This window comes from Xyrauchen texanus, chromosome 15, assembly GCF_025860055.1.
Source record: "Xyrauchen texanus isolate HMW12.3.18 chromosome 15, RBS_HiC_50CHRs, whole genome shotgun sequence".
NCBI classification, from domain to species: Eukaryota; Metazoa; Chordata; class Actinopteri; order Cypriniformes; family Catostomidae; genus Xyrauchen; species Xyrauchen texanus.
This window is the reverse complement of record NC_068290.1, coordinates 24994120-25020730: the sequence shown is the minus strand read 5'-3', so window position 1 is coordinate 25020730 and position 26611 is coordinate 24994120. Positions and strand designations below refer to the sequence as shown.

The window sequence follows — 26611 nt, the reverse complement described above, 5'->3', positions numbered from 1 at the left end:
TTGGACCGAAGAAATGGAGGGAAAATGAGTGGAACATTGACAGGAGCACCATCTTCTCCTCTTGTCTCCTTGTCTCTTTTCTTCTCATCTCGTTCTCCTATAATCTCATCAACTTTCTCCTCCCATCTAATCTCTTTTGCTCTTCTTTCTTTCATCTCTTCTCATCTCACCTCATCTCTTTTCTTCTCCTTTCCTCTTGCCTCCTCTCATCTCCTTTATTATCCTCTCCTCATCCCTTCCCATCTTTTTTCTTATTTTCCTCCCCTCGTCTACTTTTTTCTCCTTGTCTCATTTCCTCTGAACTGTACCATAACCGGGTGGAGAAAGAGAAGAGTTGGAGAGAAAATTACAATTCTCTTGGACAGTCAGGTAAGCAGATTATTCAGCAGGAGGTACTTTTTCATATTGTAACCAATAAAATATATGATGCCTTTAGACGATTAAAAACAAACACATCACATTCTGAAATGCATAACATATGGTCATGCATTTGTTTTCGTATCTCGTATCACTTCTCGCGTGTACTCCGTTGTGAAACGTAATTTGGAGTCCAGGCAGAGTCGTCGGGGATTCGTCAATAGTGAAATGTTTTGTAATGTGTTCACCCCTGTCTCGGATTCCTTGTGTAATTTGAAAACTCTACGACTTCCATGACGAGACAGACAGTTGTTTAATATGAACGGTACCACAATCCCACATCTTTGAAAGTTGTGTAGTGTACAGGAGGCATTATATGAGCAGGGTATCTGGCTGTGCTTTTTACAACAGAATATGTTGATTTCTGATCATTTTTTTTGGCAAAAGAAGCAAACTTGCATGATAAATCAGCTTGAAAACTCCTTGGCACAAACCCACACTATTTGCACACAGAAAAATCCATGACTCGTATTTCAACGAGTCATAAAAATGAGGAAAATCTTCTTTACGAAAATGTAACGCACACAAATCTGGGTGTGAGGTCATCTGAAAGGTGGGGGGAATACACCATTCCTATGGTAACAAGGGAACTACCCACGCCTTGCACCCCTCTTGAGTTAGCGTCTCCATTAACAGTTGGGAATGCGCACACACACACACACACACACACACACACACACACACACACACACACACACACACAAGCAATGAGTTTGCTATTTCACAGGTCACACATACAGCCTTAAGGCTTATTTACATGAAGAGCGAACATTTGTTGTGAATGTTCAATGTGAACAAGATGTTGAATATAAACAATGGATTCCTATGGACTTATTCACACAGCCACAAATATTCATCTACCAACAAGTTCTTTCTGTGTACAGCAGTACAATTTGTTTTTTAATTATTATTATTATTATTATTATTATTATTATTATTATTATTATTATTATTATTATTATGATATGAGCTTTTGGTCACTGGTCCAGTGCCACTGCAGCTACACAATCCAGCAATACGTTTATAAAAATATTAATGAATTAAACAGAGGAAATTAATCAAACTGAAGGCCTCATGTAATAAAATAAAATACACCGCAACACAAACACATCTACCTCTTACAACTCAAAGCATTTTAAGAATGATAATGACTGCTACTTAAGTATACAAACACTGTTTTGTTTGCTTTGCATTCAGTCTGTCTGATCCACCAAACTGAGAAGTTTCCTAAATATTTACTCTACTTCAAAGAGCCATTCTTCAAATGCATCTCTGATCTAAACCCATACACAGTTTATTTACCAAACTAAATGGGGCCTAAATAAAGCTAATTAGCTTTACAACAACCTCACACTAATCCAAACTCTAAAAGAAAATATTTTGCATTATTAAACAAAAAATCACTTCAGTGGACATTTCTGTATGATTGTGTCTAAAAAGTATGTACACATACACACACACTTACACCAGTCTGTGTGCACCATTTAATCCTGTCTAACTCCATTCTTTTGCACCAGGTGTAAGGTTATGCTTTTGCTCTCTCTCCTTCTTTCCGTCTGTTGTTGTCATTTCTCATCATCTTTCCCTTTCCTTCATCCATTCATTATGAAGTTCATCCTAGGATATGACTAATACACAGCATATGGAAATTATCAGCACCAGTTTCTCAAAGCAAACAAAAAAAAAAAAAAAAAAATGAAAGGGAGGGGAGGGGTAATTAGGGGCAGGACTTGACTTATTTCCATAGGGAAATAAATGGATTGATGCCAATACATACAAGATTGGAGCCAGACCGAAAGTTTGATAAAACGGGGCCTAAATATGATCCAGTAGCCTGTGTGGCCATTTGTAACCTAAGTGACAAAAAGGAAAGTTGCTCCAAAATAAGAGCAAGTTATTTTGGATAAAAGATTAAGATGACCAGCCATTTTCTCCCTTTGGAACAGGATGCACTGAAGCACTCACAATAAGACCAGGAATGTGCATTAAAGGGATTATCTCATGAAAATTAGGCAATGTTTTTGCAAAACAAAATTATGTGCCATATTACACGTTTGGTTGCAGTTTCCAAGTGAAACAGTGGGGGGCATCAAAAGAGAGTGAAATGGTGTCATAATCAGATGAGGTCAAGGTTAATTTTAGATGGAGGTTTTAATGAGTAAAACGTACCTCCCCAACCAAAAATTTTAACCTAAACCAAGCCAATGGTGATCTAAAATTAAATGAGAGGTAGACACAAAACAGGCATTATACACTTTACAAATGCCAAAACCTAACCGATAGAGTCTAAAAACAAAATGAGAATATGTAATACAAGTGTTAAAATGTATAGCTTTTCAGATGATGGATTTGAGTAAATATTGAAAAAAAATGGATGCTTCGATATAATAACATAGCATTGTGTGAGCAATAGTGCAAAAAATATGTGTTTATAAAGTCATAACCATCCGTTGTAGCCTTAATTTGTGAGAAGTGCACAGTTGTTGTAGCACCTCTAGTGTTCATTTCACTGGAAACTGCGAAACATGTAACGCAGAACGTAAAAATCAGTTTACAGAAATGTTATAGTACCATTCATTCTATGAGACTAGGTTGGATAGTTAATTCACCCAAAAATGAAATTTCTGCCTTCATTTACTCACCATGACATTGTTTCAAACCTGTAAAATGATATGAGTTAACAACAACATGAGAATAACCATCACTTTAAGAAAGTACATTTTGATGTCACGTTGATTTTAAATTATACCTAAAAAAAAATTACACACTATCAATACAAACAAATTTGAATATGTAAGGTAATGTTGAGCCCTGACAGGGACCCCTGATTCTCCATGCAAAAAGGATCTCAGTTATGCAGGCTGAGTTCCCATCAAAGCACAGGACTGAACGAGAGGAGGAAAACGAGAAAAAAGGGGATGTCAGTGAAATGCAGGATGTTAAAGCAAAGAGATTTGTTTAATCTGCTCTTTTTGACTCTTCAGGAATGACATCTAAAAAGAAATCCCTCACACAAACACACACATAGGTGAGAAGAGAATTTCCATGTGGCACAAAAGGTTGTTTGAACAAATCCATTTCAAAATGCTTTAAACGTCCCTGAAACCCTGTTTGCACAGTGACTGTGAGAGCTTCCCTTCTCCTGAATGTTAAAATATCAACCTCTCTCTCCGACACCTCTCCTTACCCTTCATCAACTATCCCTTCTTCCATCCACCCATCTATTCATCCCCCTTTCCCTTTGCATCTAAATAAATAAACACTGAGAAAGGAGCGCAGGAGACCAGGAGAGGAAAAACTAGGACACTTGCAACCTGGGACCTATAGACCTCCCCCACACAAAGTGACTGACAGAGAGAGATAGAGGAAGGAACAGGATATTTAGGTAAAGAGAGGAAGGAAGACATGAAGGAAAGAGGACTAGGAGGGTATAGATGTTCAGGAAAGAAGCATAACAACAGGGAGGAGGGACAATCCAGGTGAAGGAGGGTGATGGTCACCAGCACTATAGCTTAATAATATATATCAGATAAATCTTTCCAGTGTTAGCCTTCCAGAGAGATAAAGAAAAGGCTGATTGGAGATTTCTGCCCTTTTTAGTTACATCTGCCAAATCGAAATGCTCCAGCGCTAATCACATAGAGACGTATTTACATCCTCCACTCTCTGCTCTGCCTTAGGCTTTTTTTCTATTCTTTTCTCTTTTATTCTCTCATTGGCCCATGTTGCCCAGAGGGCTCCGTTACGGCTGAGAAAAACGCAGAAGAATCGCTCCCAAACAACATACACATATCATGTTAATCTATTCTATTCATACACAAGATATAAAAGTATATGTTTGGCCTGTGTGCACATAGAAAGCTAAATGCAAATATACAGAGTCTGAGTCTCAACAGTGGAAAATGATGGCTTCACAAGCATTAAATAGAGTTAGCAAGGCAACAAAGTGCTTCCAAATCCAATGTTTGCTTAAAAGGGTACAGCATGGAGGATTTCTTGTTTAATTTTTCATTACATATGAACAAAATACCATTCATACTACACTGCAGAGAAAAGTTCAAGTTTGGTGAACTCGGAACTGCAAATTCGGATGACGAGAAGACGTGACCATTAAAAGATTGAAACCCCTTTGACTCAATTCAAAGGATACATAGTGAGTAGACTATATACTCAAACATTTTGAATATAATATTATTTGTTATTTACTACTTATTAAAACCAGAAACCCTAAAGCATGACATCATATCCTGGTCCGTTGCGATGTCCAAAATAAGTCAAGTATGACTGGGGATTTAGTGTTCCATTTGGGACAATACTACACTTTGAAAATGGTCCATAGTACATAAACTGTACACTGTAAAAAAAAAAAAAAAATCCGGGTGGGGGAGGACAAGTCTCAGTTGCCTCTACATCGGAGACATTCAACACGTGCATCTTTTCACGTGGCTCGCTATGCATGACACCGCGGAGACTCACAGCATGTGGAGGCTCATGATACTCTCTGCGATCCACGCACAACTGTATCCCGTGCCCCATTGAGAGCGAGAACCAATAAATCGCAACCACGAGGAGGTTACCCCGTGTGACTCTACCCTCCCAAGCAACAGGGCGAATTAGGTTGCTTAGGAGATCTTGCTGGAGTCACTCAGCACACCCTGGATTCAAACTCACGATTCCAGGGGTGGTAGTCGGCGTCAATACTCACTAAGCAACCCAAGCAGCCATGTTTACTGTATAATTGTAATATCACATGTGTTAATATCAAGTTTATTAGGTTTTTTTACTGTACATTTATTAGAATGTCTTTTTCTTTTCTTTTTTACAGTGTCAGCATGGTCATGTACATTACAACAGTAATGTACAGTTATAATGTACAGTATGAACACGGGAGTTTTCAGATGAAAACAGATTAGTGTGGATGTGGCCTAAAATGCATTCATGTGGTTGTTTTTGTGAAGGCAAAACAGATGTATACTTTGCTGCCAATAATTCCCACAATCCTGACAGTTGGTGGAAAGTATAAATATGGTACGAGCATAAACAACAAAAAAATTCAATTTAAGACTTCATTTCTGCAATGTTATTGATATTGAGGTATTAAATATTTGCTTGCTAATCTCTGATGCACACTTGAATTTGTTCTAGATCACATAATGTCATGGTCTTTGAAGACGAGTACTGTGCTGAAGACGAAATTTGTATCACGCATACTCTGCGGGGAACAATCATCAACACGGACAAACGAAGTATATTACGGCCTTAAAGACTTTTTATTCCCCATCATGCTTTGCTTCACAGGGAGCACCCCAGGGAGCCATAAAGAGAGTGTGAAAACTATCCACTTAACCATAATAAGGATGAGACTGATTTTTCTCTTCTCTTCATTCTCCTTTCTGTAGTTTTATCCTGTAGAGAACAGAGGAAGAGAAGGGCGGAGCCTCAACCTCTCCCATATCGCTTACCTTTATGAACGGCTACAGCTGAGAAAACAATGAGGGTCTTTCTTTAGTCTCTCACACACAAAAAGCAGTGCGTTTCTAGAAGAGGTAGGGGCTAAAAACAATGGGGCCTCTTTTCTATCATGGTCACCATTTCATATTCTCTTTTACTCATCAGTGAGGAACTAAGCTGAGAGTGACAGTCACTGTGTGTTTGTGTATAATTTAGAGAGGAACACAAAATACTGTAAATAATACACTAATACAATTTATTATATGGCTCTCTGGAAAACTTGATTCTAATTGGTCAGTTGCATCATTTTCCAGTCAAACGTTGTATCGGACACTTGTCCCAGGCAACCAATCTCGGACACTGTGCTAGTTTTATATCTCTCATACCACTCCATGTTCTCTTTCCTTCCACCTTCAACTACAAATTTCATGTCCATTTATTTATTTGGTAATAACTGTAGCCATGTAATAAACAAGATAATAATTTATCAACAATGGCCTTACATTAACCATACATATCCATCTAAAATCATGCGTCTGAGCTGTACTGTGTGTAATGTGCATACATTCCTACGGCATCATCAAGCTTCACATAAATCTAGCACATTCATTCAGCCCCACAAAAATCAATTGTTTGTGTCACAGGTGTCACTGTATTCTCTCACAGATTCTTAAAAGTTTTTTGACCTTTATCATAAAACACACAATTATTTTTTCTTCACTTGTTTTATATTTTTTTCCTCTTTCAACGGCCAAGTGCTGTTTCACTGACTCTACGACTTAACCTTCATGAACCATGTAATGTGACAAGAAAGAGACGAGCAGAGAGAAAGACTGCAGGGAGAAGAGAGTGGCCAGATCCAATTTTAAGAGAATTAGTGTGAGAAAAAAATTAACCTTCCTTTAAAAGGGGAAGGGCAGAAGGAAAACAAGAATGAGGGATGCTAGAGGTAAAGAGTGGAGAGAAAGAGACTGGTTTTATCATGAAAGAATGATTTTATTTGAAAGTTAATGACTTTGTGAAGAAAAATCAACCATCCTGGTTTTAAACAGCAAATTGGATTAAACAACATCCAGCAAAGTCCACTAAATACACAACAGACAAAAGAAACAGTGGAACAACAACAAAGCAGAGGTAGAGGGATGAGGAGAAAGAAAAAAAAAACATCACTAGAGGAATAAATTGTCAGAGAGAGAGAGAGAGAGAGAGAGAGAGAGAGCGAGCGCGAGAGCGCGAGAGATAGGGGAAGAAGGCCACGGGAGAGTGAGACATAATATCTCAGCGGAAAGATAGACTCACTAAGTGGAGCAAATCCTCAAGATGGAAGAGGGGGACTGGTGGGAGAATGGACTGTGCTCATTTGTTAAATGGTTGACAGAAGCAGAAGAATGAGACAAAAGACATGACGGGAACATAATGAAGAGCAGAGGTCAGGACAAAGCTCAACCACCTGCTTGGAGGACAACAAAGAAAATCTTACCTAACAAAATGTTCAGTAAACAGTGGGGACGAAAAGTCTGAGACCACTAGGGAAAATGCTTCCATTTTTTTATTTTATTTCTCTAATCTATTAATAAAACAATAATTACATTATAATAATTATATTATCTGCATAGTTAAAGTAAAAAGTTGAATTGAAAAATTATCATGAATTTCAGATTTGGGTATTTCTTCAACTTTCATGTCCCAGGAGTTGATTTTTATTCAAACGAAATCTATGAAGGTCACATTAAAACTGACTTGGAAACTTTTTACCATACATTTCATCATTGATTTTTTTTTTGTACTTTTTAAATGCATTTTAAAGTACAGATTTTATGGGTTTGCCTTGTTCAGAACCAAGTCATTAATATTAAACTATGAAAATCTATTTTAAAAACACAAATTAATAGATTACATGTTTAAAACTATGATAATCTAAACAGTGAAATAATAAACTATTTTGTCAAAAAACTTTTCTTTTTTTTTTTTTACTGTCCCATTGGAGGTGTCATTTACACCACACCAAACAATTCTGTCCCTATTAAAAAAAAATTCAATAGTAAGTGTACTTCTTATCCAAGTCACCAAAGTAAATTTTTATTTGGCTTCACCAAATTATGCAAAAAGTGTGAAAATATTAAAGGTATAATTCACACACACAATTTTTTTTAATGTTCTCACAATTTACTCACCCTCATGCAATCCCAGATGTGCAATCTTTTTTCTCTGTAAAATCGCTGGAAGCGTAAAATGAAGGCTCCGCCTTTCAAGACGACACAAAATCTGACTGCACTGCTTGGCTATTATGTATAAAACTACGCCGCATTTTTAAAAATAGACTTTGGAAACAGGCTCATGTTGTTTATGAGACTAATATATAAGATAATATTCAGTTTTACAACATGAATGCTGCTCAGATTGCATAGTTTTTTGAAGAACGACGACGAAGGGTAAATCTTTCAGGCGAGATCTCATGTAAACAATGGAGAACAAATCAATATTTCTCAGATTTATCACTTTTATGAACAAAAAGTGCTATTGGATGTTTTTCAATGAACGCTTGACATGGACTATTGACCGAAGTGTGGCGAACTGGATTTATCTGGCGATCGCATTTTCATAACAAAGGTGCATGGGAATTGTGTATCAACAGGTTAATGCTGCCTTTGTGATTTTTGGACAATCAAAGTTCTGGCCACTATTCACTTGCATTGGAGGGACCTACAGAGCTGAAATATTCTTTTAAAAATGTGTGTTCAGCAGAAGAAAGTCATATACATCTGGGATGACATGAGGGTGAGTAAATGATGAGAGAGAGTTTTCATTCATGGTTGAACTAGCCCTTTAATTGTGTGTATTTAGGATACATAAAATGTTAGCTATGAAATTAGTCTTAGCAAGAGAAAGGTTATATCAAAACATTAAATAATGCCATTTACATCACTGTCATTTCCACCATGGCTATTATACACAATACAGAATTTGAGATGTGGAGGAAATGACACTGTGATGGGAATTTTCATGACTTTCAGAAAAGAAAAAAAAAAGGAAAAGAAATTGCATAAATCTCTTGTAATGCATGTACATACATTACAGGACATTGGAAATAGATGAATTAAATAAACTTGTGTGAATTTTTTTTAACGAGTCTTCTCTTTCTAGAAATCCAAAGAGCTTAAAGTGCCCATGGTTGAAGAAACACCCGTTTTCTTAGTATTTATTATGTGCCCCTTTTTGCTTCAATGACAAAATGCCGCACTTGAGCTGGCATGAACTTCACAAGTTTGGCAAAAACCTGATAATCCACATTTTCCAGCATGTTTTGAGAATGTTCCAAAGAGCATCTTGTGTACTTCTATGGAAACAACAAAATCTCACCATTTGTACAAATTAGTGCAGATTTTAAAATCTTTCATATTCATTCCAAGTCACAATGTTTTATTTGCTTTAAATTATTCAAAATCCTAAAAATGTGGTCTCATAACTTTGGAATCAGACTGTACGCTTGCAAGCTAAAATGAGGCCAAAATGTATCTTTCAAACAGTCAAGTAGAAAAGTTCCAATTCTCTTTGGGAGAACATTCTCAGGAGAGCTGTGAGTTTCCCTTCATTTTATTGAGTTACACTATCACACATTCTTGCTTATTTTACAGTACTTCTTCATATATACTGACCTTATAAAACTCTACAGAGAGCATACACTTGCATTCACTGAATGTACCCAACAGAACTCGCAGGAGACACAGAAAATTATCTTAAAGGTCACTGCTGTTTTTCCCTGACAGCACGCTACACTGGGCATGCTAATGACATTAGCGTTCTCAGAGGAGCGCTGTGCCACTCACACTAACAGGAATCTTGTAACGAGATAATTCTGCTTGCTGTGAATGTGGAAGAGTTACTGTAGCTGGTCTGGAATGAGGCTGCAAATAACAAGGCCATTTCTGTCTGGGTCACTTCCAGCCCTGCCTCCATCTCTGCCAGCAAGGGGAATTGTGGACTGGCACGACCTTCTGCGGTCCAGGTGTGAAGCACTCAGGAAAAGTAGGAAAGGAGAGGGAAATGAAAGGTGAGAGGAAACGATGAGAGACAGGCACTAAATCCATCACTAACCACAGAAGAGCACATGGATTAGAAGTGTAAAAAGGATATGAAAGAAGGGAAAAAAAGAAATGAGTATGATGTGTGGTGGAGAAGATATAAGAGAGAGGAAAGTAAATAAATGAGGAAACTTAAGGCATTAGATCAGACGTCCTCTAGAAGCTAGGGACTATATTTTACAGAGATGTCAATCAGACAGGGCAGGGGCTTAATGTCTTCAATAAGCTGTGTCGACTCACAAGGGCATCACTGTCCTTGCTGATCAATACAGGATCAATAAAACAAAGCCTAGCTTCCATGTCTGCCTCTGGCTAGACGACTCCAGATGGACACACTAAGGACAGTGAGAAAAGAGGGGTTGGGTTGGGTTGGGGGGGGCAAAGGAAGGGCAATCTTCTATATATTATTGTTGTCAATTCATGAAAGAGAGAGAAAGAGGGATAGACCAAAGCTAATATGAAGACATCTAATGATTGCATGGTGATTGGGCTACTGAAGGTCACTGATCACAAGACTAATTGAGAACATAAAACGCACTCAAACTTCATCGCAGACACCATTTTTCATTTTCTCTCCCATGGAGCATAACATGTAGCACAATGGAAAAAAAAAAGAGTCCATGAAATGGCTTGATGAGTGCAGTTTTCTTTCCTGTGTTGATGTATTTCCTTTGCCAGACCGGGAGTCCTAACAGTGTGTGTGCATAATAAATAATAAAATGGACATGGTACTGTTGGACAGAGACCCTTTTAGCATTAGTCATAATATAATCCTCTCTGCTGTGGAATTCAAGTCTTCTGCAGCTATTTGGAGGCACCACATAACTAGCCAAGCATGTCCTTTCACGCAACCCTGTCTCTCATCACTCGGATGTGGCAACAGCGGAAAGTAGAGTCCCTGAAACCACCAGCATGCTAAATTCATGAGACAGCACGAATAGGTTTTAAAAATCCTCTTCAGTAATCAAAATCGCTTATGCCCACTCACTTCCCTCACTATTGGGGCTTTTCCACTGCGGGGGGGGGGGGGTTTCCACTGTGGATAGTACCTGGTACTTTTTTAGTACCACCTCGGTCGATTTTCCAAGTGAGCAGAGCAGATACTAAATGTGATGTCAAAACCCTACAGATCACGGATTGGTCAGAGAGATTAGCCACTACTGATGTCACTGGATTTGCCACTAGTTTTAAAGTTAGCAACATCGATAGCAGTATCATTTGTTTACGTGACTTTTGAATTGTAAAAAGAAATGGCTGCGTGCAAAACCACACCATGGACAATAAGCGATGTGCGACGAACAAAACATCGCGAAATGAAAAAGTCTTTCAGGAAGTGTCACAGCTGTTGGCCCCACACGGCTACCACCAGACCTACCAACAGTGTAGGGAAAAGTTTAAAAACTTAAGTGACTACAGAACCATCAAGGTTCAAAACACTTTCTTAAACAGAAGAAAGTGGAAGTGGTTCGACCAAATGGACACTATCATTGGCAATAGACTGGCGACCAATGGGAGGTAGAGTGTTGTTTGAGTCCATGATGGAGGATGGTACGTTAACTCTATACTCTGCTTGAAAGCTTCACTTTATTTAGTTGACCAGCTACTGGAAAGCTTCTAAAACAACCAGGCCAATTTAACTGTTACACTTGTGTAAAATCCCCATGCAAAAACTGCTATAAGCTCCGTTCACACTGTCAGCGACAAGCAGCGACAAAACAACCTCATCTCATTAATTTTCAATGAGAGCTGGCAACTTCCGGCAACACGAACGACGGCGACTGTTGGCGACCGGATGTGGCATGTCCAGTGATGCAACAAAGTTGAGAAATGTTTAACTTTATGAAAATGAAAAGCGATATGAGAGAAGATGGTAGAGCTCAGCTGATCCTAATATTTTAATAATAATATTAATTTTAAAGAAACAGTGCTGTTTAGACTCTCCATAAACACCACTAGCGACCTAACTGCCAGCCACTGGCGACATGCAGCGACAAAGTAGCTGGCAGTGTGAACTCAGCTTTATGCAGCACAATGAACTAGTAGATAACAGCTAGCGGTCGTGTCATTGATAATGGTCAGTAATGTTTGTGTCGCGTTTAAGATGATGTCACGGTAGTAGAGGCGGTGTAATTATGACGATCAGCCTATAATCCCACCCACGTTGAGGCGGCACTACACTGCAGTGGAAAAATATGCTCAGAAAAGTAAAGCGAGCAGAGTCGAGTCAAACCGTAACGTGCAGTGGAAAAGTGCCATATATGAACCTCTTTGTTAGAACACACAAGCTCATTCCGCTTAAAAAAAAGATACCTTTCAGTTCCTTGATTATCAGATGTTTATGGGAAACCTTTCTGAATACATTTATATAAATATTAACCTAAAATATTGATAATATTATGCATCACCTTCCTTTATCTGCGTGTGTTAAAAACACTTAGGGATGTGGAATTCATTAAGGAGGTACAAAAAAAAAAAAAAAAGAGTAATTTATTTTTACATTGATTGTAATATTGATCATTTGATGTTTTCCCAAATCCCAAAATGGATATGTGGATAATTCCTGCCCAAAATTCCATTATTAAAGGGATCGTTCACCCAAAAATGCAAATGTTGTCATAATTTACTTACCCTCGTATTGTTATAAAACCGAAAAAAATAAAAATATTTCTGATCTGAAACAATGGAAGTGCAACCTGGCCACTCCAAGTTTAAATGTGAGCACATGATATTTAAGAGCTATAGTTAATATTTTCAGCAAATAAATTCCTAATTATTGGCCTATTCCTTAAACAATGCAACCATATGGCTTCTCAAGACTTGGAAAATATCCTAAGAGACATATGGATTGCTTCTATAGTGCTTTTTGTAATGTTTTTGATGTATGGATAAGAGCAGCTTAGACATCAACATCTTTTCAGCAAAAGAAAAAAGTAATATTATGGGTAGAACATAAGGCTGAGTAAATTATCATTACATTTTTGGGTGACCTATTCCTTTTAGAAATACACTAATTATAAGCTGTTTCCATCAAACCCAAGATAAACCAAAGCTGAGTGAATACAGGGCCAATGAACCAGACAGAGGAACAGCAGTATCCCAAAAACCTTCAGGGTTGCAATGTTAATCATAAAATGAATTGGATGGCATTCTGACTAGAGGGGATGAACGCTCATCATGTCCTATTCCTTTTAATGTCATTTGACTCGTTTTATAAAGAGGCCAGATCTGTGGTCATTTTTCCTTTGAGTAGGCATGACCTACTCCAGGAATCTGGCAGCCCTTCTCATTCCCACATCAATCTGGCAACCACATACCACTATTCAGACCAACTGGCCCCTGGTGGCTCACTGATCTCCCAGCATGCAATGGGACAGTGGGGCAAACTCAGCCAGCATAGGGTGTGAGACTCATTCAATGTCTCATTCAATTGTCTTTATTTTAATTTCTTAGACATTTTAAAGGGATAGTTCACTAATGAATTAAAATTCTGTCAACATTTACTTAATGTCATTCCAACCAGTTAAAACTTTTTTCTAACATAAAAACAATTAAATGTTGGTCTGTTTCAAAGATAAAATATATCCTATGGGTTCAAAGACTGAAATGGTAAAAGGTTTATTAAATAAAATTTTTGGGTGAACCATTCCTTTTTATGCTAAATGTAAAGTTAAATTGGGAACATTTTCACCACAAGATCACATGGTACTGACTGTTGAAGTCGACGGTAAACCACAGCATGAGGAGACCATTTTCTCTTCCTTCCATGGCACTTTTGTTTCACTTTGCACCCTCTTGTCAAAGACACACTGGCTGGTTGTCTTTCCATCACCAGCCAAAGACTAAAATATGAGGAACAATTAAGTGGACATGTCAACCCCATGAATCTCTAAAACCGTAAAAGCATTCTGCGATGTGACATCTGCAGACAAAGATAGCGACAAGAATAAAGCGAGGTAGGCAGAAAGGGAGAGATGCTTGAAAGAGCTGTGTCCTCTGTGGACCCGTCGAGATTCATTTTAGTTCCATTTTTGACTGAATAAAAAGAATAAAAGCAATTCTGAAAATGGCCCTGACCACAAACCAAGTTACTTCTATCATATTTCACCGGTCACTACTATCAGACTTAAAAGTTAGATGCATATTTGTTCTGTGCCATGGATATAGTATGAGTTGGTGGGAAACCCTCCAGTGTCTATATTAGTGCAGGCTGATGTTAATTACAAGGTCAGTCATTGATTTGAGCTGAGTGCATTCCCAAAGCTGCATGTAAACACAGCTCTGCAACAAGTTATAAAAGCTTTGGTTCCCCTTCCACAAATCCCACTACACTAATGAATGACAGAGATCCAAAATCACTGACGGCTCCATTCACCCGCATACACAGGTTCCCAGAAAGCCTTTTACCAGCCTCTGAACTAATGGTCAACTGATATGGGTTTTTCCAATGGCTAAAACTGCAAAGCATGTTGGCTGATATAAGGTCAATATGTTGTATACGTGAAATAGGTTATAACAGAATTTAAGGCAATCAAGATGTACGTAAATACACTGAAATTACATATTTGTACACATTGTTTACTGAATTATCTAAACATATATGAAACCAAATTGTGCATTATCAAAAGACATTCAGCCTGATCTCATGAAAATTATGTGACTGTGGCAACCCTTTATGCAAAATGTCTGCTTTCTTACACGTATTGTGGAAGTTCTTTTGTGAAATGTCCACTGTGTGGCAATAAAAGAGTGTCAAAGTTCTCCCAAACGGATGAGGTTAAGGTTAATGCTTTATCAAGATTTACTCCACAAAATGCACCTTCCTACCCTAAACCTCAAACCTAATCTGTAGTATTACAAAATCAGATGATAAACATAATTGCTGAAGCAACCATGTAATTTTGATGTGCTTCTATGGCATTTTCGACGTGGCGACTCACGCACCCATAAGGACTTGTTCCCCAATCCTTTGCATTGCAAGTGCAACACTATTAGTCAAGTTACTGTAAACGTGCTCGAACAAGCTTGTAAATGCAGTTGGTTATCTAATGTAATTTTTTAATATTATGTATTAACTTAAAAGTAGTGGTTGACTGATATGGGTTTTTTAAATGGCCAATGCCGATATTCAGAAAGCAGGGTGGCCGATAGGCAGATACAATGACGATATATCACACAATATATTATATTGAATTACATTTTATTTTATTCATAAAGCACTTTAAAAACTACAGCGTAGAAAAAAGAGCTGTACATTAAAAACAAGCTTGCAAGAAAAAGTTAATTTGCATAAGAAAAATACAATAAAAACATAAAAATACTCAAGTGGATCTGTTTAGCACGCAGTTCCATTATGATGTTGCAAAGGCTACAGAGAACAAGTGCATCTTAAGATGGGTTTTAAACATATTTATAGAGATACTATAGAGGACCTGATGGAGAGTGGTACATCATTCCATAACCTTGGGGCAGCGACAGAGAAAGTGCGATCCCCTTTGCACTTTAATCGTGACAGGCTAAAAAGCAGCAGCAGCTGATTGGTAGATCTTAGAGACTTCTGGGTACGGTGGAAGGTAATGAGTCCAGAAATATACTCTGATGCCATACCAAGTAAAGATTTAAAAACATAGAACAACATTATTTAGCACTATATTTACTAAAGTTCACACAAAACTTCTATTAATAAGTTACATTAATAAACATATTATAATTATAATATAAGATACAGGGAACTGTTGAGGAGAGAGATTGAGAAGGAAACAGGTGAGCACTTTAGCATGTTGTGGCTCTGACATGCGGACCGTTTAAATGACTCCGTGTTGCACACCAGTCTATAATTGTAGTAACATGATGGCACGTAACAACAAAACAAACTGTGATTTGTAGTTGTTCAAAAGTGTTCAGATAGCATAAGATTGCATTGTGAAAGAAACATTAACTTGTGAAATGTGTTAATGAACTTACAATCAGTATTTTTACTTGTGATTTGTGTAAAAGGGAATTATAGTGCCTCTAGTGTTTATTTCCCCAGCATACAGCCACGAGACATAATACAAGCCAAATAAAAAATTATTTGGCAAAAATGCAGGTATAGTAATGTGATTATATGCGATCAGTTTGGTGTCAGTAGACTTGGTAACTGACACTTGAGCTCTGCTGATGCAAATAATCTAAAAATCACCAGATTTTGATTTGCAGATTTATCAGCCTGGCCAATATGTTGGTCTACTACACTGGACAACCACATGGAATCCATCAGAGGAAATAACCCCACATTTATTGACTGATAACTTTACTGACAGTGTGAGACATGACTGAGTTTTGACAGAGCTACACGATGCGTTATCTATCACTTTTTAATCAATGCTCTGTCCACTGCCATCCTGTTTCTCTCCTGATTCAACACTCCCTTGTTCTTTCTCCGGCTCAGACGCTAATAAACAGCGTGGCCTTAAGGTCGGAGTGAGGTGGGGTTGGTGGGTGATTTGAATACACCAATGACAATCATGTCTCAAACAAAAGCTAGCGGATAAGGACAAAGAGGTACAACAAGGGACATAAAAAGAGAGGAAGGGAGGGAAGGAAACTGAGAGAAGATGCGAAGAATGGAGGCTGTGTTTAGAAATGCTTCCGATTCAGTCACTCATTTAGAATGCAACTATTGTTTGCATGTTTCTTGGTATAATGTGTGTGTACTTAAGACATGAAACACATCAGAAGGTAAGACACTCCCACCAGTATACTCACCATTTCTTCACTGTTTAACCCAGCTCCATATGCACTTGAGCCAACACTTTTGCAATCACTGTGTGTATGCTTGTCAACGTGTATCGGTAACTGCTGTGCTCACACAGTTTAGAACAAGGTCAGTCAGTCCTCCGCCACCATCATCATAGAAGCCTAACATTTTCTAACCCCTCCTCCTCCTCCTCCTCCTCCTCCTCTCCCAGATTCAAACACAAACACACACCACTAGCATGCATTCAGCCATAGACGCCGCTACAGTAGGCCACTCTAGTCCTGGCTTTCAATGAAAACACAGCATCTCCATGGCAACGGGTTAGAGCATTTTTTGACCCGTGTTCACTAGGAGGGTATTATTACACACTCAGTAATTGTTATTGTGCTGATCTCTGCTCCCAATACATTTCTGTCTGGTGCCATAGCGAAAGAGAAACTGGCTTAAATTTTATAATATGATCTTAAACACGCTTCCTGTCTTCATTTAAAAAACAATACCGATAAACTAGAGGTTGGTCTGATTTTTTTAGCCAACACACAGTTCAGGGAGTCCGTAGAGCGCAATAAGAGTGCAAAACAATGCCAAAAATATTTCACAACTGCTGTGTATAAAGGCAAAAGCTCCCAGGACACTGATCTGAATGGATGTGAAGGGGGGGGGCTGTTTATATTGTTCTGTTAAGCGAAGCAATCATTGGCCTTTTTTTTCCCACTACTCAATTCATAAATAAAACAAATCCTTTGTTTCGTGATTCCAGTTTTACCCCTGAAGTGCAGTTGTACTGTGAAATTTGCCCAGGCAGAATAGGTCCAGTCCATGAATAAGTTAAAGGAATGTTCCAGCATTTGTGGCATAATGTTGATTACCACAAAAAAATTATTTAGACTTGGCCCTTGTTTACAAAAAAAAAAGAAAAAAGGGGGCCTGGGTAGCTCAGCGAGTAAAGACGCTGACTACCACCCCTGGAGTCGCGAGTTCGAATCCAGGGTGTGCTGACAGACTCCAGCCAGGTCTCCTAAACAACCAAATTTGCCCAGTTGCTAGGGAGTGTAGACTCACATGGGGTAACCTCCTCGTGGTCGCCATAATGTGGTTTGCTCTTGTTGCGAGTTGTGCGTGGATGCCGTGGAGAATAACGTGAAGCCTCCACTATTTCTCTGACGTAACACGCTCAACAAGCCACGTGACAAGATGCACAGATTGACGGTCTCAGACGTGGAGGCAACTGAGATTCGTCCCCCACCACCCGGATTGAGGTGAGTCACTATGCCACCACAAGGACTTAGAGCATTGGGAATTGGGTATTCCAAATTGAGGAGAAAAAAAAAAGCAATCGTAAAGGTTACAGTAATGCACTTAACAATGGAAGTAAATGGGGCCAGTATACAAACATTAAAATACACACCATTTCAAATGTATAGCCACAAGACATAAACATTAAATCACTTACTAACCCTAACTGTGTTAAGTTATATACAATATTACAACTTTGTTTTCATGGCGATGCAACACTGGTTTTGGTAAAGGCTGTAACAACCAAATCAGGTAAATGCCAGATTTGATCAAACTAAACTCACTATAACACATAAGATTTACGTTGTGTGGCTGCACATTTGAAACAGTGTGTATTATAAAATGTTTAGCCTGCCCCCCCATTCACTTCCATTGTAAGTGCCTTACTAAAACCGCAATTTTTGATGACGACTCAAGATTATTTTAATGCATTAAATCCTGTCAATTGAGCCTTAATTACTTTAAAAGGAATGAATACCATGAAGTAAACGATTAAGACTGCTGTTATGATATCACCTCACAAAACTTTAAAGTACGTCAGATATATTTAATGATAACAAATGGGTGATACTTTGGCTACATTTGAAATACCATGGATTAAATAAACTGAATAAATATCTGTTTAGCAATATTACATGCGCTCGGTTTGACACTCAATCACCAGTTTTTTTTTTCCTGACACCTACACCAGCCCAGCTCGCGCTCTGTCAGGTGTAATGCACCTGCGAACCATGACACGGCCAATGAAAAATTAAAAGGACAGCGAACAGCCATTCTGCAAACAGACTTGAATATGCAAGATATGCTGCTGCTGAACGTTATATATTGGGTAAAGCATTGCGTGGAGTGAATGATTATGACGAAACAATAGGCAGTGACGTAAGACTGCTGAAAACAGCTCTTGTGATATTCTGGCAAATTAATAGCCTGTTATTCAAATTAATTTGAGGATTAACATTCAACAAAAAGCCAGTCTGAAAGGGTGATTTAAATATATTAAAAAATTGAAACAATTTACCAAGCTACAACCTACACCATCAATAATATGGGGTGCCGTTTGTAAAGTGGCTCACGCTGAAAATAACAGCAACATTTTGTCACATTTAGCTTCAAACAATGTTTAAAAATCTGGTATGAATTTTTGACGGTCACTTTTTAGCACATTTACAACAATATTTGTTAACATAGAGATATTTTAAATAGTTAAATCTAAATATTAAATGCTACACTTAAATGTTAAATATAAATGTTAAATATAAATATAAATGCTAAATATAAATATAAATGTTAAATATAAATATAAATATAAATGTTATATCTAAATGTTAAATATAAATCTAAATGTTAAATATAAATATAAATATAAATGTTATATCTAAATATTAAATATAAATCTAAATGTTAAATCTAAATGTTAAATCTAAATGTTAAATCTAAATGTTAAATATAAATGTTAAATATAAATGTTAAATATAAATATAAATATAAATGTTAAATTTAAATGATAAATATAAATATAAATGTTAAATCTAAATGTTAAATCTAAATGTTAAATCTAAATGTTACATCTAAATGTTTCGTGTGAAACTAAATATTTAGCTAATATGCAAATTTAAATGCCGGTAACCGGAAGTGCCAAAATAAAAGCTCGAGGAGGTCAGTGGGTAGTGTCAAATAACGAATAAAAAACATCTCATCAGGGAAATGGACTCTTGGACATGGATTATCATGATAAAAACTAACTAAAAGAATAAGCACGTTTGGATAAACTGTAACTGTAAACAGTAGACTACTTTGAGGTTTTAGTGTCACTTTTATGAAAGATGAGGGACTTATGACCTGTGGCCATTATAGCCAGCCACGAGGGGGCTCACTTCGACTGATCTGTCATGTTTGCTTGCATAAAGGCCAGCAAGAGCCAATCCCTACCCGCCCCTGACCAGGAAAGGTACTGTCGGTCATGGCCGCTCTGTGAAGATGTCAAACGAATCGGCGTTAGCCGAGAACATCGGCAGAGCCGTCCTGGCGGCTATACAAAATTTTTCAACAGCGACAGCAACAGCCTCTGGGACACCACAGAACACCTCAGTAAGTATGTTTTCCAAATCACGTAGCGTTGGATTCTTGTTAAGGCTAACTTTACGAAACTAGCTAAGTAGAGATTTGCTACTAGCACCAATGCACTTTATGTGTAACACATTTGATTCTATAAGCCGTAAAACTCACACCGGTTAAGTGACGCAGTGGGATGAACTCATGAGTAAATAAATGTGAGTTCAAGATTATGTGAAGATGGTCTGAGCAGCAAAGCACACATTATATAATTTAGCGTAACAGCTAACGGAGGCTCACAAATGACACTGTAAATTGTCGGTCAAATGGAAATCTGCCTCTGTCCTCAGTCAGACATCTCACCTTGGTTTACCTGCTGGCATTTGCTCACAAGATAAAACCCGTTCTCTGCTTGGCTAGGGAGAGAGAAAGAGTAATGCTGATGGAGGACAGAGGCAGTCACAATGATAAATACATTTAATCTAATGTTAATAAAGTACCAGAGTCAGAGTGCATACTGTTAAAAAACATAAAATGTATCTCTCTTTGTTTGCCAATCTCAACCCTGGTTTTTGACTGCTGGGCATATAAACATTAAAAACACATGGAATGTCTAATAATAATAATAATAATGTTGAATAATAAATAATGTTGCCCATATTTTGCTTTTGTCTCTTCAGGCTCCCACCACCTACAGTAACACACTGGGGCCAGCCACACCCACCACCTCCACTGGGACATCATATCGCTCGGTATACTTTCATACTCTTGTAACCTAGCTGGCTGTTTGTTGGTTTTTTAATGTGTGTGGTGTAATGTTTCAGCATTAGTTCCAATCATGGTGGCATGTTTTACACAACACCAACATGTGACAAGATAACAATGTCTTTGGTATTTTGTTCATATTTTAAAACTCCTCAGGGCTCCAGCACCAGCGCTAACATATTTTACCAGCAACAGACTTTGCTTCAGTGACCTGTCTTTCAGTAAGTATTCATTAATATTCATGTTCATATTTGTTTGATGGATTTCTCATTTACATTTCAGTAACCTCTCATCTTTTGAGTGTCAATTTTATTTAAACATTTTATTTTACATAAACATTAAAAAAAAAAAATGTACAGTACAATCTATAATTCTATTCAGTCAGAGAGATAATGAGTAGATGTGAATGCTCATCTGTTATAATGTCTGTAATTCTCTCTTTAATAACCGTTGTTTGTTATAGAAACTTGCCAAATGTCATATTCTTTGCTGTGTTCTAGAATGACTACCAAGGAAGACATCAGATTTCCAAAGAGGAGCTCGAACATGTTCTTTCTCTGAAAACCACCTTTACAGAAGCGGCATCTATTCTTTCAATTTCAAGGCCAACTTTCTACAAGTTACTTCAAGACTATAATATGCCAACGTCAAAATTTAAGAGCATCAGTGATCAACAGTTGGATATTGAATTGTCACAAATAAAAACTGAACACCCAAATGTTGGAGAAGTGATGCTTATGGGACATCTCCGCTCCAAAAACATTGTGGTTCAAAGACAACGAGTAAGAGATTCACTCCGAAGGATGGACCCAATTGGTGTCCTAGCCAGGAGAAGAACAGCAATAGCTAGGCGAGTATACTCTGTCCCACATCCAAATTTCATATGGCATGTAGACGGAAATCATAAGTTGATTAGGTGGAAATTGGTTGTTCATGGTGCCATAGATGGCTACAGTAGGATGTTAATGTTTCTTCACTGCTCCAACAATAATCGTGCTGAAACTGTAAGAGATCTCTTTACTGCAGCTGTTCGACAGTTTGGCAGACCACTGCACATCAGGACTGATCACGGAGGAGAGAACGTTCAGATTTGGGAGGACATGCATGTGAGCAGGGGGATGGCTCTGTCTTAACAGGAAGTTCTGTACACAACCAGAGGATCGAGCGTTTTAATCGAGACTTGAACAAAAACTGCAGCCATATTTATGCACCCATTTTTTATGAACTGGAATCCCTGGGTATCCTAGACATAGACAATGCAACAGACCTATTTTGTCTCCATTATGTCTTTCTACCCAGAATCAACCGCACTTTGGAGGAATTCAAAGCTGGATTTAACAATCACTCTATGTCATCTGAAGGAAATAGAACACCAGTTCAGCTTTTTACTCTGGACAGTGATTTGCCTCATCTTCACAACCCAGAACTCTCAACAGCAGGGGTAGTTTTTTGTTCCTCAGCAAACTCTCAAAGTGTACTTTCCCCATTGAATGACAGGGATTTGCAAGAACTGAATGATGCCATTAACCCTCTTCAAAATGACAACAACAATGGCAAAACATTGTTTCAGAGAACACAACAGTTTATTTTTGATAAACTTGTAAATGTGTGATCTCAGCATATAACATGTACAATTGTGTAACATTAGTCTTATTTCACTTTCAAAAGTACACTGTGAAACAAATTTCAGGGCTCTACAGATGTATTGATACATAACTGTCTTCCACTACATTGCAATACATTGTTCCTGATTTTTAAAGTACCTAAATGTGCAAAGTAAAACAACTCAGTGAAGTAAAACAATACTTGTCAGTGTTTTGTAATATCTTATATATTACATAACTATTGTCTCTTTATTATGTATTTCTTAGAAGATGGCTGTTCACAAGGTAAGAACAAAACGTGTTTTCAGTGATTTTTGTGATTATGCATTTTGCAGCTACTAAAAGGTTTGGTAAAGTGCTTGAGGAGTAGGAATAGAAGGAATTTTTTCAACACATGAACAAATACAATCTTCAGTTTATCACAAAATATTCAACATCAATAAATCTGAATATACATGGCTTTCAATGGTGAGGAGGGAATTCATAATTGTAATCTAAAAAGTACTTAATTTCTACAGAAGAACCTTACTTGAGTAAATGTCATTGTTAATTCCTTCACTACTGTTTCAGTATAAAAAAACTCTGGTAGTTAAATTCATCAACTATAATTGTTAAAAAACACACAACAAGGTTGAAGTAACTACATTAGTGATTTATTACTCTGACTGATTCCATATCCTTCCAATCATACAGTATAAAGAAGGGTCAGATACAGTCTCACAGAGGTAAACACTTTTTGTAATTAACATCCACAAACAGGAATATCGTTTATAACAATCAGAAACCACATGGAAACCAGAGCTGATAGCTCCATCAATCCTTTTATACTTAAACGTACAGCCAAACATTAAGTCCTTAAACTATAATGAACTGAAAGGGACTACGGTTGCACACTCTTGTTCAAGTACAGCTTTAAAATTACTGAGGTGTTCTGTGGTGTCCCAGAGGCTGTTGCTGTCGCTGTTGAAAAATTTTGTATAGCCGCCAGGACGGCTCTGCCGATGTTCTCGGCTAACGCCGATTCGTTTGACATCTTCACAGAGCGGCCATGACCGACAGTACCTTTCCTGGTCAGGGGCGGGTAGGGATTGGCTCTTGCTGGCCTTTATGCAAGCAAACATGACAGATCAGTCGAAGTGAGCCCCTCGTGGCTGGCTATAATGGCCACAGGTCATAAGTCCCTCATCTTTCATAAAAGTGACACTAAAACCTCAAAGTAGTCTACTGTTTACAGTTACAGTTTATCCAAACGTGCTTATTCTTTTAGTTAGTTTTTATCATGATAATCCATGTCCAAGAGTCCATTTCCCTGATGAGATGTTTTTTATTCGTTATTTGACACTACCCACTGACCTCCTCGAGCTTTTATTTTGGCACTTCCGGTTACCGGCATTTAAATTTGCATATTAGCTAAATATTTAGTTTCACACATTGAGAACATTTAGATTTAACATTTAGATTTAACATTTAGATTTAACATTTAGTATTTATATTTAACATTTAAATTTAACATTTATATTTATATTTATATTTAACATTTAGATTTAACATTTAGATTTATATTTAATATTTAGATATAACATTTATATTTATATTTATATTTAACATTTAGATTTATATTTAACATTTAGATATAACATTTATATTTATATTTATATTTAACATTTATATTTATATTTAACATTTATATTTAACATTTAACATTTAAGTGTAGCATTTAATATTTAGATTTAACTATTTAAAATATCTCTATGTTAACAAATATTGTTGTAAATGTGCTAAAAAGTGACCGTCAAAAATTCATACCAGATTTTTAAACATTGTTTGAAGCTAAATGTGACAAAATGTTGCTGTTATTTTCAGCGTGAGCCACTTTACAAACGGCACCCCATACAATAAGACGTTGGAAACAATCTGTTGTATCGTGATAGACTAGTTTTTGTCCTTTCAGCTGGAAATTATTGGATATGATGTGAATGAGTGAAGGATGAAAAGACGCAAAGGGAAGTCAAAACTAGAGAAAAATGTTATAAGAATATCAGGGCATTGAAGGACGCCGAGATAGTTTCGCAAACAATCACACCTGCCAACAAGAGGACAAAACACACTTCGCAAGGCCACACCTAGAGAAACATGGCGCTTATCGAAACCAAACTCATACAGGGAAACTACAGGGAAAAGAAACGGGATAAGCCTTCAACCTGGCAAAGTTATTTTCCGTACAATCATACACTTGCCTATGTAATCAAATTTGAAGACGAACACAGTCATTGGAAATCAGCGGGTTAAGAGCGCATATAACATTAAGAAAACAAAATTATCTTGTGATATTTCTGGCATGATATAGAGTTGCTCCAGCGCTTCAGTCGATTAGAATGAAACGGAAAGAAGACTGATTGATATATTATAGCCCGCAACCATGTGTGATTTATTTTACGGTCTTACCTTGAAGAAATAAGAGAAATAGTGCCCCAAACTGTCTTGACATGTTCATCGGGGAGAAGGGTGGACAGTCCACCTCGACCAATTTGTCTGTTGTTGTCCGTTTGTTGAACTCCGTCAGCTCAGAATCGAAACAGTCTACTGATAATCACTGGAGATAAAACTGTTACGAGCTTGTTCTGGTTTTCCTTAATCGGTGAGTACAAAAACTTCAGGTTAGCGTGCGCCTGTCTGAGTTCAGCGCGTTCCTCTTGAATTCACTAATATTGTGGGGTCAAAACTCGCTTTCAAATCGTATAAACCGCTTTTAGTCCTCCTAAATTGCGCCGAAGCGTCTGTCTCGCTGGTGCGGCGCTTCCTACAGGTGAATAAATATCCAGTAATTGAGTTGGAGGTTTCGCAGACGGTGGAGTCTCAAACCTGTCGCTGTGGTATATTGCACTCTGTTGAAAGTCTATCACAGCAGCTGCGCTCATTGGACATCATGGTGTGATGTCACGCCGCTTTAAAAGACATCTTAAATTCATGGGACGCTCGCGTACTTTCCAATGTCCTGGAGGCGTTTGAAAACTGCTATTTTAAACAACTAAACCAAGAATGTAACTGAAGAATGACATTATTTTTTACAGTCCCTAGGCTTATTACAGCTCGCGAGTCATCATCACGTGCATGCGCTTAATTTACCATTTAGACATAAACGTTTGTTATGTAAAACAAATAATCCTCTCAAAATGGCAAGAAACTTTGATACTCGTTAATGCCGAAATCTCATAAATCGTAACAAATACATTTATACACCATATTTAAATATTTACTGTCTTGGGTAAACGTTTCACATTAATAATAAAACTAAAATTATTTTGTTGCCCAGTTCTTGCTTAATTTCATTCGAAATGTGCCAAATCTCCCTCTCTTTGTCTGTGTATCTGAAATTCAGTTTACAATTTAAGGACAGAGATAAATTATAAATGGTTTCACAGAGTTGCAAAGGAACAAGTAATGTATTTTATGAGTTGTGAGTGAACACGCACAAGCAGCTCATGTGCTCCCCCTGCTGGTATTATCAGAACACTACAGTCAGTCACTTCAGTTCCGGTGAAACTCAAGTGCCGTTTCATTGGTATTCAATTTCACAATCACTTTACAGTAATGTTCCATTAGCTAATGCGTTAGGTATCATGAACTAACAATGAATAATATTTTTTTTTATCAGCATTTATAAATCTATGTTAATGCTAGTTAAAGGAATATCCCGGTTTCAATACAAGTTAAGCACAATCAACACCATTTGTGGAATAATGTTGATTACCACAAAAATGTATTTTGACTTGCCCTTTCTTTTCTTAAAAAAATACATCTGGGTTCCAGTGAGGCACTTACAAAGGAAGTGAATGGGGCCAATCTGTAAACATTAAAATAGTCACTGTTTAAAAGGTATAGTCACATGACTTAAATCAATTCGTGCGTTAACATGATTTTAGTGTGATAAAATCACTTACTAACCTTTCCTGTTTAAAGTTATAAACAATTATACAACTTCGTTGCCATGACGATGTAGTCAACACACCCTAAAATGACCTTAAAATGGACCATTTAAAAATATTTCAGCTCAAATAATTCATGATTTTTAACAGAAAAATGTATGAAAGAGCTTTTATAAAGTTTTAAAAACATTTCTGCCTTTAAACCCTCCAAAAATTGTCCCCATTCACTTCCACTGCACTGAGAAAGATGTTAAGCCTAACCTAAAAAAGTGCGTCATCTGG

At 37.4% G+C, this 26611-nt stretch overlaps 1 protein-coding gene and 1 long non-coding RNA gene across 4 annotated transcripts in view; one reads left to right on the top strand and one right to left on the bottom strand.

The window, feature by feature from the left end:
- The window catches only part of LOC127655841 (nectin-2-like), a 110012-nt gene extending 84564 nt beyond the window's left edge, over positions 1–25448 (bottom strand). For 2 of the 3 annotated variants that reach the window (XM_052143843.1, XM_052143844.1), the window contains exon 1: positions 24849–25448. In XM_052143843.1, coding sequence (XP_051999803.1) covers positions 24849–24897 — 49 coding nt within the window. In that variant the 5' untranslated portion in view covers positions 24898–25448. The remainder of the gene's footprint in view (positions 1–24848) is intronic. The other variant, XM_052143845.1, reaches the window with a different exon arrangement.
- On the top strand, positions 19756–22602 carry LOC127655842 (uncharacterized). The gene is made up of 4 exons (XR_007972105.1): positions 19756–20070; positions 20715–20786; positions 20956–21020; positions 21300–22602. It is a non-coding gene; the product is annotated as an uncharacterized LOC127655842 (long non-coding RNA).
- Positions 25449–26611: the final 1163 nt, after the last annotated feature.